General features: G+C 37.7%; 1 protein-coding gene across 1 annotated transcript; it reads right to left on the reverse strand.

Moving 5' to 3' along the window:
• Positions 1-1,308: 1,308 nt before the first annotated feature.
• On the reverse strand, positions 1,309-17,626 carry LOC140165989 (uncharacterized). The gene is made up of 5 exons (XM_072189349.1): positions 15,966-17,626; positions 14,832-15,060; positions 12,782-12,952; positions 3,687-3,984; positions 1,309-2,416 (listed from the first exon to the last, which is right to left on the reverse strand). Exons 1-5 carry the CDS (start codon positions 17,409-17,411, stop codon positions 2,182-2,184), a joined length of 2,379 nt encoding a protein of 792 aa, XP_072045450.1. The 5' UTR covers positions 17,412-17,626; the 3' UTR covers positions 1,309-2,181.
• Between the last annotated feature and the right edge of the window lie 1,707 nt (positions 17,627-19,333).

The raw sequence follows: 19,333 nt of genomic DNA on the forward strand, positions 1-19,333 counted from the left end.
ATATCCACAAGTGGTCTGAATTTTGTGTTTATCTGTTCATTCACAATATTAAATAATAACATGTAGCTACTGTGATCTCCCCGGAAGGGCTTCATGAGAATAAACTTTGATTCATTGATAAACTGCGAGAATGTTCAAGGGAACTTGACTCCTTGTCCCTGATAGAAAATCCTAGTACTCAGAAAGTCTGCAAGTCCAATATTTGGTTCACCATTCCTAGTAACCATTCAAATTTCATTATTTGTTTTAAAGAGCAAGAAGATAGCCATTCCAGAAGTCAGGTCATCTAAGTTATCATAATCATACATTGTAGCAAATAGCTTAATTTGTCAAATTCATTTTTATATGTGATACGATCAAGCAAAATCAGTCGGAACTCGGAAATATTGATTTTGAGGTACATTGTATAGCCAAACAAAGGACATATTTCCCTTTGTTTCCTGTTGTTTTTGAAACTCTTTAATAGCTCATATCTTTGGAACTGGATGTTCAATTTCAACGGGATTTTCTGCAAAATCCAGATTTGTATATGCTTTTTACTATCCTATAAGAAACTGAGAATTTAATATTTCTGAGTTCCAACCGATTTTGCTTGATTGCATCACATATAAAAAAGTTTCATTTCAAATTTGAAACCAGAATAAGATGTAGCAGGCCTGTATCTTAACACCTGCCAGCACGCCATACTATGTTTGGCAGGTACATGTACAATATAAAATGTGATAGGCAAGACTCAAAAAATTGTGGATCGATAAATGTCGCATATCGTTGTTGGGTAGAAAAAAAACCTCCTGTGTCATTGGCCCCTGAACATGTTTAAGCAAAACTTCCTATATAACCTCTTGGCAGTTTTGTTTTAAACATGTTCAAGGGCCACAAGTACATAGGTTTTTCCTGCCCAACGACAATATGCAATTGGGCACAGAACCTGTACTTCACGTATTGCATGCCTGGCCCCAGTTTGTTATGAATATAGGCCTACACATTAACATTATTGATGCCCGCAGTAACAAAAAGCCAAATATTTTTCACATATTACGAGTTGGACAAAGTAGGCCTATAGTTGTGGGTTACTTGCTGACAGATTGGCTATTCTAGTTGAAATCCATACACCCCGTGTGAAGACATGACCTTAATCTCCCGCACAGGGAGTGTTGATTTCAAATGCATCATTCAGGTAACCCCATTTGAAATTCACACTCCATGTGTGGAAGATTAAGATCATGTCTTCCACAGGGGGTGTATGGATTTCAACTGGAATAGCCCATTTAGTTTCAAGCGAGAGACCCTGTCCATCATGAGGTTAACAATTTTAAATCACCAAACAAGCATCAATGTGTGCTTGTATACCTAAAATGTGTACTCTGGCAAAGAGCCAGGCCTTACAAAAATGTATTCCACAATTACACCCAACACTTTAAAGTAAAGGTACATCAGATGTATTGAGTCAAAGAGTACAGCAGGTTACCTTTAATACTATAGATGTACCTCAATACACCATGCTTGGAAAACTTATATCTCAATTTTATGAAAGTTGCACATTTGCACAGCCATTTGGGTTTGCATAGAATCTGTCATTGTGCCTTATTTGTAACACATTTACAGTTTTTGTCAGAGAAGAACGGCACTTGTTTACATTTTGAGAGTGTGCAGAGCGTAAACATGGAAGTGGGGTTCTGATTGGCTGAATCAATCACCTGACAATCATAGCAACAGACAGATAATCTGATTGGTTAAAAATAGTTGATCTGTGCAGATCGCCATCTTTGAAGTGAACGCAAAACTCTGTGTATGTTGCTCATTAACAGGGCGCTTGCGTCAATGAATCTGAGCAAGGGACTGCCATTCTTCTCTGAAACCCAGTGTAGTGTCTGGTGGCCACTGGTCAGGGGATAATCCAGGGGATGGGCATTCCATTTGAATCCACCATACAACTGTGGAAGATTCTAGACAAGTCTTCAACACAGGGAGTACATTTTTTAAATGGAATTGGTTAGAGTTAATTTGTATTCTGAAACCCATACTCCCCCTGTATATGGCTTTACCTATATCTTCCACAACTGGAGTGAGTATATCAATTGGAAGTTACCCAATTGCCATACTCCCTCTGTGGGATACTTGAGGTAAATCTTCTACAGGGGGAGTCTAGATTTCAAATGGAACAACCCAATGATTATGTTTTCAATGTTTGCCACTTGTGAACCTGCGAATCTTATCGATCAGAATATGGAAATTCTGCTTGAACAGCTTGTCGTTGCTCAGGTCGATGTGACTCGTCCGTGCCAGGAGCTTCTTCACTTGTGATGGACCATGATCTGGTGGCCAAGGAATGAACCTCAGCAGTACAGGGATGATGGGCTTCTGTAAGGTCTCCGCAAGCAGAAGATCCTTGATGCAGTTGTCACTCTGTAAGTACCTGAAAGTAGAAAATGATATATGCTTGTTGATAGGTTTGTTTAAATCTTAAATTTATTGTTTCAGGTTCCTTATCCTTCAGCATCAAACCAAAAGATCAGTAAACCCCTTAAGGATACTTTATTGGTGCAGTATATATTATAGGGCAAGGACTACAACTACTGCACTGAAAATTCAGCAACTCAAGGCAAGTAGTTATTGATTTATTGATCAAATATTGGTTTTCCTCATTTTTGACTGTAACTCCACAACTGTTGTCTGTGCTGAAATAAAATTTCCAGTGCAGTAGTTGTAGTCCTTGCCCCTATAATATATCTTCATTTGTCACCAATGCGCTATAATTTTTGAGAAAAATGCAATAGGCACAAAATTGGGCAGGGGTGTAGTACCCCCTTAATTCTGTTAGGGAGGGACTTAAATATGTTGATAATGCTTCACATACTCTTAAAAAGCAAGATGTAGGTCTAAATATTGTTATTTTGACCTTTCTTCCACTTTTGTTTGCAAGGGTGTGAGAGTCCCTCTTTTCAGCTAATTTTTTTGTTGCCAAAATTTATGCATTTTCTGTTATTTTCAGCCAATGATATTTGGTGTTTTCACACCAATTTTATGTTTGTTTTAGCATTTTTTAGCAATTTTCCTTTTGGTCTGTGGCATGTGGCATCTCACACCCCTGTTTGTAGATAGGGATGAAGATGGTCAGCATTATAATTTTAAAGAAGCTAGTTACATTTATTGGGTTACATGGATCTTTTTGTACGAATAATTGGAATGGAACATTCCACATAATGCGAAATGAGTCTGATGTCGATCAAAATCAAAACTCAGTTTTCAATCTCATTATATGAGCCATCCTTGGAGCTATATTTTGCTGAAAACCCCTTCATAATTAGACTTATGGTTCCAGAGATATGGCCATTTTAGTGTTGCTCAGAACAATAAAATACAAAGGAAGTTGAATACTATTATTGATTGTACAATGTATCTCAAAATCAATATTCCCAACATCCGACTCATTTTGCTTGATTGCATCACATATTTTTTAATGTCTCCCTGCATATATCTCCTGTCTTATAGTATGCGAACACCTTGGTACCTGGTGCAATTAATTTTCCATGTAGGTTGTTTTGAAAAATGCCAAAATTATTGTGTACACTAGGCTTAGTTAGATTTGCTGGTTTTATCACCATACAAGTACAATTACCACAATATATTTAATTATTTTGTTTAAAAAAAGTGTGAAAACAATAAAAAAATAATTTATTCAGTACCTTGGTGTCATGCAACACAATACCAGGATGGCATTTCTCATGTTGCGTTGCGTGTTCCCTTGCATAGTTTCACTTTCCGTTGAGATGGTACTTCTTGAGCTGGAGCTGCTTGTCCCACGCTGCTGGCTGGGTTGTTGCTGACTATGGGAATGGTGGGTGATTGTCGGACTGTTATCTATCCAGCATGGTATGTGGTTACTCTCAAGTATACGCTTGATTTCTTGCACTTTGTTGTGGACGTCCCATTGGTAGCTGATGAACACTTTTGGCTCACTTGTACTGGCCTCTCTTGCCCAAGCTGAAAAATACAATAGAGAATATAAAAATAACTTAAAAAGAAATATCAAACTAGAAGGCTATATATTTGTACACAAATACGGCTATACCCGCATGTTATCGGTGTACCCAAACTTACAGTCCTTTTTTGCTGAGGACTTAAAATAAAGAAATTGTATGTGTACAAAGTGAAAGTCCAAGTCACAAGCCTTAATTGAATGTAGGTTGCACTATCGTAGCACTTAAAATAAAGAAATTGTAAAAAGTCCCTCCCAGGGGAGTCGCTCTCTTACTCTCCATAGGTTGCTGTTGTCAGTCTCTCTTACTCAGGTAGTATGTAAATTAAATGGAACAGCCATTTCAGAGGGAGTATGTAAATTAAACGGAACAGCCTTTTTGGGGCCATTTCAGAGGGAGTATGTAAATTAAATGGAACGGCCAATGGGTATGTAATTTAACTGGAACAGCCTTAACGCTTCACGCTAGTATTTCCAATTATGATATAATACGATCTGTCTGTTTAGTCCTACGTGTGTGGGGTGGAGGGGGGCGTGCGTGGGTGTTAGTAACAATATAATTCTCAGGTGCTATCTGTGTACACATTGCTGAGGACTTAAAATATAGAAATTGTAAAAAGTCGCCCAATTGGGTGGAAAATGTGTAAAAATTGAAAGTCCAAGTCACAAGCTTTAATTTAATGCAGGTTGCACTCTCGTAGCACTTAAGATAAAGAAATTGTAAAAAGTCCCCTCCCAGGGGAGTTGTCTCTCCATAGATTGCTGTTGTCAGTCTCTCTTATTCACAGTGAGGCTATGCAATATGATTAGGGAAAACTATTCCAGAGGGAGTATGTAAATTAAATGGAACAGCCATTTTAGAGGGAGTATGTAAATTAAACGGAACAGCCTGTTTTGGGACCATTTCAGAGGGAGTATGTAAATTAAATAGAACAGCCAATGGGTATGTAATTTAACTGGAACAGCCTTAACGCTTCACGCTGGTATTTCCAATTATTATATTAATCTTACTATAAATAGGGGAATGTTGTATGTATGTATCTATGTGGTTTATGTAAAAGGCTCCGTCAGTTTCGATCCAAATGTCGCCAAATTCATACGGAGATCGAGGAATATACGGAAATTGCCTCGACTTTATTTGGTTGAAATCGGTCAAGAATTGGCTGCAAAAACAGTGAAAATATGGGTAAAAACGGGTTTTTGTTATGAAAATCAGTTACCAGCCTGCGCGTCACTGCAGCTGGCAGGCAGCGCGTCGGCCAGCGGCGTAATGCACGACTACGCCAATGCGCGGCAGAACGGCGCAGAGAGCCACGCGACTTGCGAGCCAGAGACCAGTGGACATGATAATACAGAAAGAAGGAAAAATTAATAAAAATTATAACAGAATTAAATAAAAAACATGGAAACGGGAAATCACAAGCAGCAAATAAAAATGAAGCTAAAAGGAAATAACAAATACCAGATTTAGAAAAAAATGGGAACGGGTTTAAATAAATAAATAACATGGAAACGAAAAATCAAAATGTATATCTTTTCGATGATTCTACCTGTCCAGTAATTCTTCCTGTTATAGTGAACGCCCCATTTACTCATCTAGCGGGGACCAGCAAGCGCTGGTATCCCGCTAGTAATTATAATACGGATATGTCTGTTTAGTCCAGTAGTCCTACGTGTGTACGGTGGGGAGGGGGGGGGGCATGTAGGTGTTAATAACGATATAATTGTCAGGTGCTAATGTGTACGAATTCTGTGTCCGGGAGCTGTTTTATTTGATGAGAAACGGCCGGCCCTTTGTTTTAACATTTGGGGCCATGGGGCCCATAATATTTGACTTATGAGGCCCATGGACATATGTTGAAGTTTAATTCTCTAGTGCTATCAGTAGACTCAAGCTGGGCACTGTAGCTGCTTTATTTACTGAGTAACGGCCGGCCCTATGTTTTAGCGTTTGGGGCCCTGGGGCCCATATAATGTAATATATGGGGCTCACATGTACATGGTCATTTTCACGGTAAAGGGTGTAACTTTGGATTTTTAACATTTTAATCCGTAGTGTTCTAATAAAGCCACAGAATTCCATAATTTTGGCCACATAAGTCATCTAGTTAGCAGCTACCTTGGGTAGCATAATCAGCTTTGGGAGTTACTGCGTTCAGTTTTAGCAGGCTTAAATGTACTTAATATTGCCATTTTGAAAAACTATAAAAACAGTAACATTTTTGTAAAACCCTGTGTTTTCTTCAGTTAGTTCATGGATAATTTTTCTTATCCTGAAAGTACAGTCATATGTTCAGTAAACACTGCCACATTAGATTTAATTGTGAACGGCCCTGTATTTTTGAGAACCGGACTTCGATATTTATCGTTTCGAGGCTTCATTTTCCGTTAACAATTGTTAACAAACTTTGTGGGTGTAGCTTTGGTTCATAATTCTTGGTTATTTCTTCACTTCTTCTTGATTCATAACAGTTGTTATCTTAACTTGAAATGGGTAACAAAAATTAGCCGATTTGCAAGCTTTTAAAATTTTTATAAAATCTTGACTTCAAATAGCCGTTTTTCCGTTAACTTTTTTGAATCCTCCGAAACAAACTGTTCAGCAAGCTTGTGCAAATATAAATAAAAGAGCTCATCCAATCTATTTATTAAAATGTAGCAAACTAGATCCTCAAGTCACATGTTTTTAAATCGTGGAGATATATATCACCGTTTGAAAATGGGACCCAATACAAACTTTCCGTTAACAATTGAAGCCTCCGAAACAAATGAAGCCTCCGAAACAACAGTAAACTTAATTATCATCTATGCATATCTAAATTGGTGTGTTTCATACTGATATCTGCATTGTAATTATTACTTGATATGTGCAGAATGTCATAAATTAAAAAAAAATTGACATTATGGTTAATGTTTGAAAAATATACTGATACCTTAAAAAGCCTGTTTCGGAGGCTTCACATGCAAAAAACACCATACTTAACAAATGGGTGAAAAAATTAATGTGTGATAAATCTACAATATCTGCCGCATAGAATCATTGATTCAATACACACCAGAAAATAACAGCTTAGATGATCCCAACACTGTTGTTTTCAAAAAACTACTTCTGCAATGTTTAACAATTGTTAACATGAAGCCTCCGAAACAAAAAAAATGACTTGCTGTGATAATTTAATTTTTGTCACAACTGAAATTCAATACTTAGAAGCAAAGCATGAAAATTGGTAATTGTGATATTTTTTACCTATTTTTTATGTCAACTTGTAGTAGTTAGCTAAATATTTTACTTTTATGATCACCTGTGTTGTTAACTGAAGCCTCCGAAACACAAATCGCTTGAATTGCCAATTCTAAAAATAACTCCAATTTCTGTGAAACTTGGCTGGGAGGTTCCTTTCATCAAGTAGTATTTGTACATGAAGTTAGACATTCAAATTATTTTAGGAACCCAATTAAAACTTAAAAATATGTTTAAGGTTTGGAAATTTCCATTGTAAATGACACTTGATGTTAAAAATTTTCAAAACTGCAATTACAAACATAGCAAAACATGGTATAAAATTTAACTTATATCTGTTGACTTACTTTGGAATGGAATTTCACATGTATTCCAGCTTTCATGTCAAAATTTTCTGAGGTTATGTAAAATACATTTTTTCTTAGATTTTAACCAAAATGTTATGCAAATGTCAAATTTTTATTAGAAATCAAAAGGTTTAAGCCTTGAAACATTATTTTACTTGAAATTAAGTTGCTTCTATGCATGATTTCAGTAAACAGAAACATATTTAAGTGGTTTGAAATTTTGACCCTAAAAATCAAAAGTTACACCCTTTACCGTGAAAATGACCACATATATCAATGTGATTTTCAGGAGCAATCTGTGTACTAACTCTGAGCCCTAAAGCTGCTTTATTTACAGAGTAACGGCCGGCCCTATGTTTTAGCGTTTGGGGCCCTGGGGCCCATATAATGTAATATATGGGGCTCACATGTACATATAACAATGTGATTTTCAGGTGCAATCTGTGTACTAACTCTAAGCCCTAAAGCTGCTTTATTTACAGAGTAACGACCGGCCCTATGTTTTAGCGTTTGGGGCCCAGGGGCCCATATTATGTGACATATGGGGTACATATATACATATTATAATATAATACTGAAAACCTATCTGTGTACCAAATCTGAGCCCTGTAGCTACTTTATTTGCTGAGAAACAGCCGGCCCTTTGTTTTAACATTTGGGCCCCTGGGGCCTCTAGCCTTGTACATCTGGGGCCAAAATGGGCAAAAGGCACATCTACAATTTAGGGCTTATACATGTGCAACATATGAGCCCTAGTGCCCTTGTAGCTTTAGAGCTAGGCTTGTCAATCTGTTGCCCCATATTTTTAACATTTGGGGCCCTGGGGCCCATAATATATAACATATGTGGCTCATGTATACTTGTATTTATAGAGTACCCCTAGGGCTATCAGTGTACCAACTCAGGGCCCTGAGGCTGCTTCATCTGATGAGAAACGGCATGGTTTGTGTTTTTACATTTGGGCCCCTGGGGCCCGTGACCTTGACCTCTGGGGCCGAGATGGGCAAAGGCACATCTCATGGGTAGGGCCCATAAGTGTACCACATATGGGCCCTGGGGCCCTTGTAGTTTTAGCGCTATGCTTGACAGAATGATGTGTTTGATGGGAGGAGAAGGAGGAGGAGAAGGAGATGGAGAAGAAACCACAGAATGGGAATATACCCGTCCATGCTTCGCATGCGGGTATAATGAGAAAAATATAGGAACTGAAAAGAAGGAGCAAGGTTTGATGTGGGAAACAAGTAGAACACAGATACTACAGTCGGTCTACTCTGAAGGACAAAGTACTGACGCGGACGCACCACACATTGTGCCGACTTTGAAGGCACGCATACCTCAGCAGAGACGCAGCAATGTGCACTGTTTACGCGCTGTATACGAGTGCATTGTCACTTTGTACTTCAGAGTGGACAAACTGTGTGCAGTGGTGGTATAGGCACAGAAGTAAAATTTGATGGCCAAAAATGACCCAAATCCATAGCCCGCAGAAGTGTAAAACCTGCAACTACAACAGTAAGCAACACAAATTATGTACATACAATTTACAAAAGTGAACTGGGACAGCAGTGAAAATCACTGTGCATTATGCTGACTATAACTTGATACAATTAAAAACAGGGAAAATATGACACAACATCCAATGGGGGAGTAACATAAGACATATAAACAAAGTTAAAAACCCTCTTCCTAACTTGATACAGGCAGTTAAAAACAACTTAGCAGTTTGTACATGTACTTCAATGTTATGCATACATCTTTTACTGTTGGAGCTCATGTAGGTTATTATTTTTTTTTTTGCTAAGTTTTTCTGCTAAAAAGATTATTACTTGTTGTAATGGAAGCGATGTTATGGATAAGTATAAGTAAATAAACAAATTTACCGTTGAGCACACCACTTCATTAAATAGAATTAATAGTCAGCACGTCAGTAATTCCTCAATTGATTGCACATTTAAAAAATCAGCATTAAACATTTTGTGTAATTAATAATTTCATTCATTATAATTTTTCATGTAATATTAATTTTCTTGCTCTTGTGAAAATTTTTGCAGGAATAAAGGAATCGGTAACTACATGTATGGTTTAACATTTGAACTCAAGAGACATCACTTGTGCACATACATGTACATGAAAATTGAACACTTAAAATTGAAGACTTTTAAATTGAACACTAAATCTTAAAACAAAGAAATTGAATAGGGATCCCTTCGCCCAGGGGTAGCATTAAGGTCCGAAAGCCGGGGGTTGTTTTCCCGTGTTTTTCACTCCCGAGCTTTCAGAAAATCCAAATACATGGGGATCTCAGAGGTGAAAAATATTTTGCAGTGTAGTCAGGGGTAGGAGTACGGTCCAAAAGTAGAGGGTCAGAGTTCACCCACGAGCTTGCACATTCCCAATATATGGAGGGTGAAAAATTAATATTTTTTTAATTTAGGGGGTCATTCACCCCCAATCGGGGGTTAACGCTACCCCTGCCTTCACCATATAGTCAACCATGTCAATAAAATGTATGCTCCTACAAATGTACATGTAAAGACATAATCCAAAAACAAATATACAGAATGAACAAATGCTAGTATCTCAAATGATTGATGATAAAAATATTGGAAGGAATTTATTTTATATACAACCTTTTGGTGTGGTTTTAACTCCCCAAATACTGCCCCCTTTTTCAAGATAGGAAATTTAATATTATTAAAGGTGCCCCTTTATAACCACTACTGTATTATGATGACAGTGATTGATGTGCATAGTCCAGGCTTTGAAGGCTAAAGGAAGTGCTTTTGTACTGGGGTAAAACAAAGTATGATGAGCTACACCCGGGAGCTACATCCTTTAATTTTCCAGCTTCTTTTTAAATAAAATACATTTTTGGCCTCATAATTTAATAGCAAGACCTGGCAGGGACTTATAGGCATGATTTGAAGGTTTGGGTGTGTACACTAAAAAAACTGGTTGTGTAAATTTAAGATTTGTGTACGAAGTATAGGACATGTGGGCATATTGGTGTGTATTTACAAATTTGGGTGTGTAAAACACTCCCTAGACGGCTGGCTGCCTAAGCCCTTGAGCAAGACAATGTGATTCCATAAAGTCAATTTGAATGATTGACAGTGGTGGTGCCACAGGGGCCCCCAGTCAGAACTCTTGCCCCCTGTTTCCCCCAGTAAAAACCAAAATTATGAAAATTGCCACATTTTACTGCAATTTTGTGCCCAATTTTTGATTTTCCCCTGAAATTCACTTTGCCCCCTCAATGCCCCCCCAAATTCCTGGCGCCGCCGCTGTTGATTGATTCAATATGATTTCATGGGCGATATATGCCAGACAGCTCGGTAAAAATCAAGGACTACGGAGAAGTCTAATTAAGGCAATGTTTGTTGATCACACATTGCAAGTATAAAATGATTGATGAAGCTAGTTGAAATGGAAGCTGAGAGAGGAAGTGCTTTTGTAAGCGAGACAAAAGCTGGCAAATAACCTGTTGACTTGCTGGTGCTGTATGTTTGATTTCCATTTCAATGATTGTGTATCTATCACTACAAAATCCATGCACCAAGTCTAAAAACTCTTTAATTAATTCAAAGCACATGTACATTTTAGTGAATCTCTCTGCTTGAGGATAATGTTACATTTGATGAAGGTTGAAATGAATCAACAGTCAAAAGCAGAAATTATTTCAAATAATTATAATCATAGTTGGTGTTTTGAAGTTTACAAACAAGTGCCCAATTACTAGGAAACATTTGGATGCTACGATGACTCCAGACCTGCCAACTGTTCCTCATTTTGAGGGACTGTCCCTCATTTGGGGTTTTCCAAAGTGAAAAAGTGGGACTGTCCTGCTTTCTGAAATTTCAGTGATGGCAAATTTAAATGTTACGGGCTGGGGTATGAACGTTTGGACAGTATTTATTTTGGGACATTAGAGCACATCAGACATATCGAATTGCATTCTGAATAATGAAGAATGTCATTCTGATATCAAATAATTTTGATTTTTGAAATTAGCAATTTAATACACATTTTATGGCAAATCATTAAAAATTGATATTTTTGATATTTAACAGTACTTGAAGTAAACTTTATAAATCTGATGTTTTATACTTAAAGTGTATGTAGGTGGGATGAAAAGTCGACGATCAATTGAAAATTTTGACCTTTTCAGTATTGAAGATATGGATTGTTTTCCCCCAAACACCAAAAAAAAATTAGGTCGCTTTTGGGAAAAAATCCATATCTTCAATATGAAAGGTCAAAATTTTCAATTGACCGTCGGCTTTTCCTTCCTGCTACATACACTTTAAGAATATATCATTAGATTTATATAATTTACTTCGAGGACTGATATATCAAAAATTTGAAAAATATCAAATTTGTATAATTTGTCATAAAATTTGTATTATATTGTAATTTTCAAAAATGAAAATTATTTGATATCAGAAAGACATGCTTCAGATTCAGAATGCAATTCGATAGGTCTGAGGTGCTCTCATGTCCCACAAAAAATACTGTCGAAACGCAATAAACGCCATTTTAGATCCCTTAAGAACAGCATAAAATTATCCCGGGGGGGTCACTCCCATTGTGGCCTGTACACCATCCGCGATAATCAACTTTTGAAAAGCACCCTAAACAAGGATTTAACCCTTGGCTAAAACAATACCCTAAACAGGATTTTATTCCTTGCATCAAATTTCATACCCTAAATTTCATTTCAGCGTATTAGCAATTGCAATTTTGCTACCCTTTTTCCAATATTTCATGTTTTTGACACCCTAAACGCGTTACGTGCGTATTGTGCTTACCCACGAAAAACTACCCTTTTTACGCGTTTTCATTATCGCGGATGGTGTACAGGCCACAATGGGAGTGACCCCGGAAAATTATGCACATTTCACTTTAAAATTTTGCTATAGCGTTTTCTTTAGTCTATTGTGATAAATTTAGACCTACAAAACCTTGTCTGAATTCGGAAAGTATTGCACACCTCAAGTCTTTGAATTTGTCGGTACCTGGTTTGTGTACATGTTCAAGGTGTTGGCCTTGATGATTAAGGATGTACCAAATGGACTCCAAAATCCAAATATAACGTAGATGAAGGGTGAGAGGAAAAAAATACATTCAAATATCAAAATTGGCTCATTTTTGTACACCTGTGCATGAATTTAATTGTGGTGCACACACTAGGCCCCTCCCTTCATCATTACATACCTGGAGCTGATGACATGATTTGTAGCGATTTAATCCCTTCAGTCATTCTGTTGAGATAACTCTGCTCCAAGACGACGCCAGGAACCTTGCGTAGAGGTTTGATTTGATGTTGTAAGATATCCATGCTCTCTGGAAACATACGAGTCTCAAAGTCGATTGCAGGACATTCACCTGAGAACAAAGTTGAGATAAGAAGAGAAACACATAAAATGATTAATGATGTGTCAGCTGGTCCCTGATTGGTCATAATCTTCTTCAGCATTCGGAATTTTTTTTTGCATAAGTCTAAATCACTCTAAACAAAAGATAATTTTTGAAAATAAAGACTTTTTTTAATGATTGGTGGCGGTGCAATCGTATGTTTGATTCTTATTTTGCATTATTATTTTCTGTACACACACTACCACATACCTTCCAATCTCAACTAAAACTTTGATTCATTAAGAAAATCTTTACATGAATCAATTAAAATATATTCTCATCTTTTTTTAAATCAAGTTACTTTAATTACTTTCAGCAAACACATTCTAATTTTTCTTGGATTTTGTTAATGTTACATACATGCTGTCATGCTGACCATACATGATATAATTTCCATGCCTGGGATGTCCGGTTTATAGATTCAAGCGCTACATGTATACATTCAGAGTAACAGTATTTGGACCTTAGATTATTTTAATAATCTAAAATACACAGATTGGAATTTTTCATGCCTGTGCCTTCTAAGCGTACTCGAATTCAGCTGACGCCGGTACAGCGTACAGACCTGGCAACATTGCTTATCTTACGCCAAGTTTCTTTTGTGTATGCTCGCGCTGTTTTCGCTATTTTTGAGTTTGCTCACGCGGTACCTGACTTAGCGTCGATCCCCTGAGGCAACATGCCATGTTTCCACGTTATGATTTGGACACTTATGATCTTGACATCTTATTCTTAAATATTTCACCTGAGTTTGAATAAAATTTTTCATTTTTTTTTTCCATCATTTTTTGTCTCGCCTGATAAGGCAGGAGACTATATAATCACTTTTCCGTGCAGGCGTGCAGATGTGTGTAAGGGGGTGTGTGTGTGTGTATGTGACAAATTTGGTTAAAGTTTTGGTTAAAGTTTGCTTTCCGCCTATTTTCTCAGAGACTATGAGTCGCACGTTCCTCAATCTTGGTGGGTGGGTGCATCTTGACCCGAGACAGAACCGGTTTGTATTGGTTAGTGGGTCAAGGTCACTGAGGTCATCTAGGGGTCATCTGAGGTCAAATTAATGACACTTGGTGGGTCCATTCAACATTTAAAGCCAAATTTTTGGAAGGTCATTTCGAGGTCAACAGGGGTCATCTGAGGTCAAATTAGTAAAGTGTTGGATGGGCATGAAAATTGGTGGGTACAGTCAACATTTAAAGCCAAATTTTTGGAAGGTCATTTCAAGGTCACCAGGGGTCATCTGAGGTCAAATTAGTAAAACCTGTTGGATGGGCATGAAAGTTGGTGGGTACAGTCAACATTTTAAGCCTAATTTTTGGAAGGTCATTTCGAGGTCACCAGGGGTCATCTGAGGTCAAAGTAGTAAAAACTGTTGCATGGGCATGACACTTGGTGGGTACAGTCACCATCAGCCAGATAATCGTGCCCAGCCGATAACCACCAAATTCATTTACCTCTACCAAAAGTAATTGAAAAAGCAGGTGGTCGCCAAAGCAGGCGAGGTGGTTCGAGAACCGCCCTGTCTTCAGGTGCTAACATGATTTTCTTTACATCCCTAGACTCCACAAAAACAATGTTTTTCAGTTTAGCCATCTTTGCTGATTGTAAACATCACTCATAATACAAATTCTTTCCTCAAGTGAAAATATTTTCAAAAAAAATTTAGTGGCATAGGGGAGCTGGGGGGGCAAAGATTTTCAGAATAAAATGGGGACAGCAAAGAGTAAAGTGTCATTAAAATGACTGAAAATGGCAAAAAAACAAAAAACAAATGGGGATGAAAAACTGATTTTGCCCAAGCCCCCCCCACACCATTAAAAGGCTGGCTATATGCTGTTGAGAAAATCCTTACCCAGAATAGCTTTGAGAGACGCCTTCAACTTATCCCAGCAACTCTTGAACATTGCCGTAACCAGAGTTTTGCCAAGCCAGTCAGCAAAGAGAACTTCTTGGAAGACGAATGGAGATTGGCAAGCGCCCGCAGTCAGCACAATAATGACATGCTTTGCGGCAGCTATCTGTGGACCATTGATTTGGAGGAATTCATCCTTTGATTGACCTAACTTTGTGTGACTGGTCACCTGAAATGTAAATGTACAAGTCACAAAATTAAACATAATGTACCTAGACATAAAATATAAATTTTCAAAAAAAAAAAAAAAGCGACAAAAAAACCCCCAACCTGTTCTACGGGCCCGAGCGACCCAGAATTTGCGTTTTGGAGAATTTGTTTTTTTAATTTTGCTAAAATCATGTACAATGTAAAAGCAACCGTTTTGGGGCCAAAATTTATACACTTTTAGAAAATATGTTTGCAAAAAAAAATCTTGTTTCAGATTTTAGTGAAATTTTGGGTAATTTTAGCATCCAGAAAAAAAAAAGAAAGAAAAGAAAAACAACACCCGATTTGTAAGGGACTGGAAGTACTTGTAGTGTCTTAGCTAGCCACTGACCTGTCTGCCTGTCATTTTAGACAGGAGTTTGCTCCTGGGATGGGCAAAATTAATGCCTAAGATTGACAGATGCTACATTATAATTGTAGGTGTTGAGAAAGGCTATTGAGTAATGACCTTTTTAGAGATCCAGGGCCTAGATTTCGACGAGAATCACTGAATCGATTCTCGTAAGATTCAGTTGTGAGAATCAACTTCTCTCATTGTATCATACATTTGATTCTCACAAACCAAGACGAAATCTAGGCCCTGAGATCAGATTTGCAAAACAAGGCCATAGCAACATATTTGAACTCTTTCAACCCCCAATGGGCTGTGGAAGTCTGGTAAATGTTTTAAAGGGCAAATAAGGACAGGCAATTTTATTCAAATGACAGGTAAATTCCCTCAATTACTTGCTAAGACCAGACTGGAACTTGAGGTCAGGGGCTCAGGGTATGTAGCAACTCAGATTTAATTATATTGGTGCCCAGTTTAATCTGTCTTTCCCAGAATAGGTAATTATAGGTTACACTTTTAAAAATTTATTGTACCTGAAGATGTTTCTTCTTCAACTCCTGCTTCAGTGTCTGAACCAGTTGTACATCAGCTGGATCATATACCAGGTACACACTGTCAGGACGACTTCTCTGTGTTCTTGATCTCAGGTGCCAATTATTCGGCATTTTGTGCTCTTTCTCCAAGATGCTGATTATCTGCTGCAAGATCTTCTTTCTAGCAACTCTGCTATCCACACCAATGACCTCAGATAGGTCACGATCCATTACGGACATCAGGAGGAAACCATCAATGGCATTCTCCAGGAAGCTTTGACAGTAGAACTCTTTGATCCCAAGATCATACAGCCAACTTTGCACATCATTGATTGTCCATCGACAAAGTTTCTTGTTCTTATACTCCTTAGTCAAGTCTCTTTCTGGAGTTGGTGGAACGTATGGTGCATGTACGGAAGCACATGCTTCAACTTCTTTGTGTAAAGAACCTATAGCTGTAGACGCTCTTTCATAGAGACTCAACTTCATTAACTCCGGACGAGTCAAATCAACAGTATGATCAATCAAATCTTTGTACTTGCTAGGTAGTTCCACATTTTCATAACGAATCGCAAACACTTTCGGCGGTACACCGCTCGATGACTTCCGTCTTTCCAGTAAGCTTCGTAACTCGTACACAGATACCGGACATTGCAAATAGCTTTCACTCAGAAAACAAACAGCAGCCCGGCATTTCTCAACAGCATCCATGCGTTGTGAAAACCATGCTGGACTATCTGTATTTTGTTCATCTTTATCGAACCAGATGTCTTCACCAAGACTATTTTCTTTGAACTGTTTGACGGTAATGCACACAAATCGTCTCTCTGTGAAGCTTCCATCAGGTGAATACGACACAAAGATGCCTTTCTTCAACTTCTTCAAAGATGATCCAGACTCTTTCGACCTATGTTGAGTTCTCTTCACATCTTTCACAGATTTTGATGCTGTTGTTTGGATTGCACTTGGAATTCCACCACTTTCATTTGCAACTGCAGGCTTACTTCTCTTGATGTCACCACTACCGCCACTTGGAATTCCTTTAGGAGGGGGATCAGAGTGATTATCTTTAACACTGGCAGACCCATGATCTTGTTTGCTACTGGATTCATCTGGAGCTTCTTTTGTGACATTTGCTACATCACCCCCACCTTCAGTTGGACGGATTTTCTCAGACTCCTCGTCAACTTTTGTTTCAGATTTCGCCTCAATTTTAGTTTCATTTTTCTCAACTTCACTACCAGGAGCCTCCGTATTTTCATGAGCTCCATTTATTGCGTTTGATTGCTCTTCACTACTTTTAGGTTTTACAATACCATCTTGTCCACCGGTCCCGCCATCCGCATGTTGCGCACCCGATTCATCAGCTTGTTCGTTCCCGTCATCTACGGTAACAACATCACCACCATTTTCCGTCATGTTGTGGTCTCCGTTTTCCACGGGCATGACTTTTTCGTCGTCAATAAAACTGCTAAGGCAAAAATAACATCACTAGCTTTTTACACTATTATCTTCTTCAACCATTAAGGATTATGATACATCAGTTTTTGCACCCAGTAGACTTTGTTTCGTGGTAAAAATCAATCAAAACATGAACGCGAGAATTTTCACGAATACGCTGTGTAGGCGGCCATGCTGAATTTTGCATGGATACCAATGTAAACTTTCTCGTTGCATGCTCATTTTGTTAGACGCACACGCAGTCGATACGAAAATCGATAACCGTCTATTGAGAGTTCATGTAAAGTAAAACGATTTTTAACAGACTTGTAAACGTCTATGCTGAGGCATAAAGTTGTGGCTGTTGCTTATGTAAACGATACTCCCTTTGGTAGCTCATTATGCTGATATTTACAAAAAGATTAAATAACAAATATAAGTTACAAAATAATCATCAGGTAAGGTTATCAGTAAACATACTTAAATATACTTAAAACATGTCACCAGACTTTGAAGGTTGAAAGAGAGGCCCTGGAAGAGGTGCAGTAAAATAGCCTAAAATGGGGGAAGTGCGCCGAAAAGGGAATTCTATGATCAATTATAGGGCCTAGTATAACTTTATGATCAATTATAAACTTTATTAATTGTTAAAGGAGTATTTTGTGATTCTAGCATTTTCTTTTTCTGGTGTGTTTGAGAAGATAGCCACAAAAAGATAGAAAAAAGTGCAGGCCCTATTCCCAACATGTCTGTTGATTCCGATTTTGCTTAGGTTAGGCCCTAGAAGCAAACAAAATCCCGTGCAATGTTTGTGATTAAGGTTAAGGTTCAGCATGCATCATGTCAGTTTTCCTATCAGAATTTGTCCTCAATCATAGAAAAACTTGGGTGGCAAAAATGCACCTTGCTCAGAAAAAAGTTAAGGTCATAATAGGCCGGGGTCAAATTTAAAATTGATCAGATCTTGTTATAGGCCTAAGTAGCCGATATATGTATAACCCACGCCAAAATATCGCTTAATCATAAACGAAAAAGTATGGTTCGACCTATCTGTGAGATATAAGGCCGTGTAAAATTAATATTTTGGTTCTCGTCCCTCCCTCCTCAATTTCTGGGATTTGTCAGATTTTTTTTTTTTTAATAGATTTTTCAATTTGTTTAGACTTTGGAATGATTTATGAAATCTTCATACATATAAATAAGTTTATTAGAGAACAAGCATCACTTCCAAGTCTTTTTGTGGTACTCTAGGGGTTTATCCTCAGAATCTCAGATTTGAAAAAAAAAAAGGGCCTCATCGTTTCCTCGAGCACTGTTGGAAAAAACCGAAAACTACTGACAATGCTAATTTTACATTGAAAAAAAAAACAAAACAAAAAAAAAACACCTCCCTCCCTCATCAATTCATGAAAATCCTCTGGACGAGAACCAAAACATTAATTTTATACGGCCTAAAGAGCTTATTTCCAAACCATGTTAAGTCCACAACCACAAGTTTCTCATTTACAATCACAATTTATAGCTATTTATACTTTGACAAATTTGACATAGCAACAATGAGTTGTACCATCAACAAGCCATTATTTACCACAACAATGCTGGAAACAATATGCAGACTATTGTTCTCATCATGGGAAATAAAGGCCGCACACAGTATTGTTTAATTACTGTGCGTCCATCCACTGCTTGCTTTGTAATGGTGCATCCAACTGAAATTATAATACCTATAGCAGCACAACACATAGCAATATCGCACAGGTATTAAATCAGCAACATGGATTTGGAAATAAGCTCTTCATATACCGGTATGGTTCTCGAGCTATTAGGAAAAAGGTCAAAGGTCGCATTTTGTGCTCCCCTGTATATTTTGATGTAAAAAACCAACAAAAAACACACCTGTAGGTCTATATTTTGATGTAAAAAATTAT

This window comes from Amphiura filiformis, chromosome 12, assembly GCF_039555335.1.
Source record: "Amphiura filiformis chromosome 12, Afil_fr2py, whole genome shotgun sequence".
NCBI lineage: Eukaryota > Metazoa > Echinodermata > Ophiuroidea > Amphilepidida > Amphiuridae > Amphiura > Amphiura filiformis.

Bases quoted from the DNA above. Each gene is read 5' to 3' on its own strand.
- LOC140165989 (XM_072189349.1), bottom strand. From the start codon at position 17,411: ATGCCCGTGGAAAACGGAGACCACAACATGACGGAAAATGGTGGTGAT. The intron at 15,061-15,965 runs GTACAATAAATT...TTTACATTTCAG, and splicing joins TGAAGAAGAAACATCTTCAG to GTGACCAGTCACACAAAGTT. The intron at 3,985-12,781 runs GTATGTAATGAT...TGTATTTTTCAG, and splicing joins AATCATGTCATCAGCTCCAG to CTTGGGCAAGAGAGGCCAGT.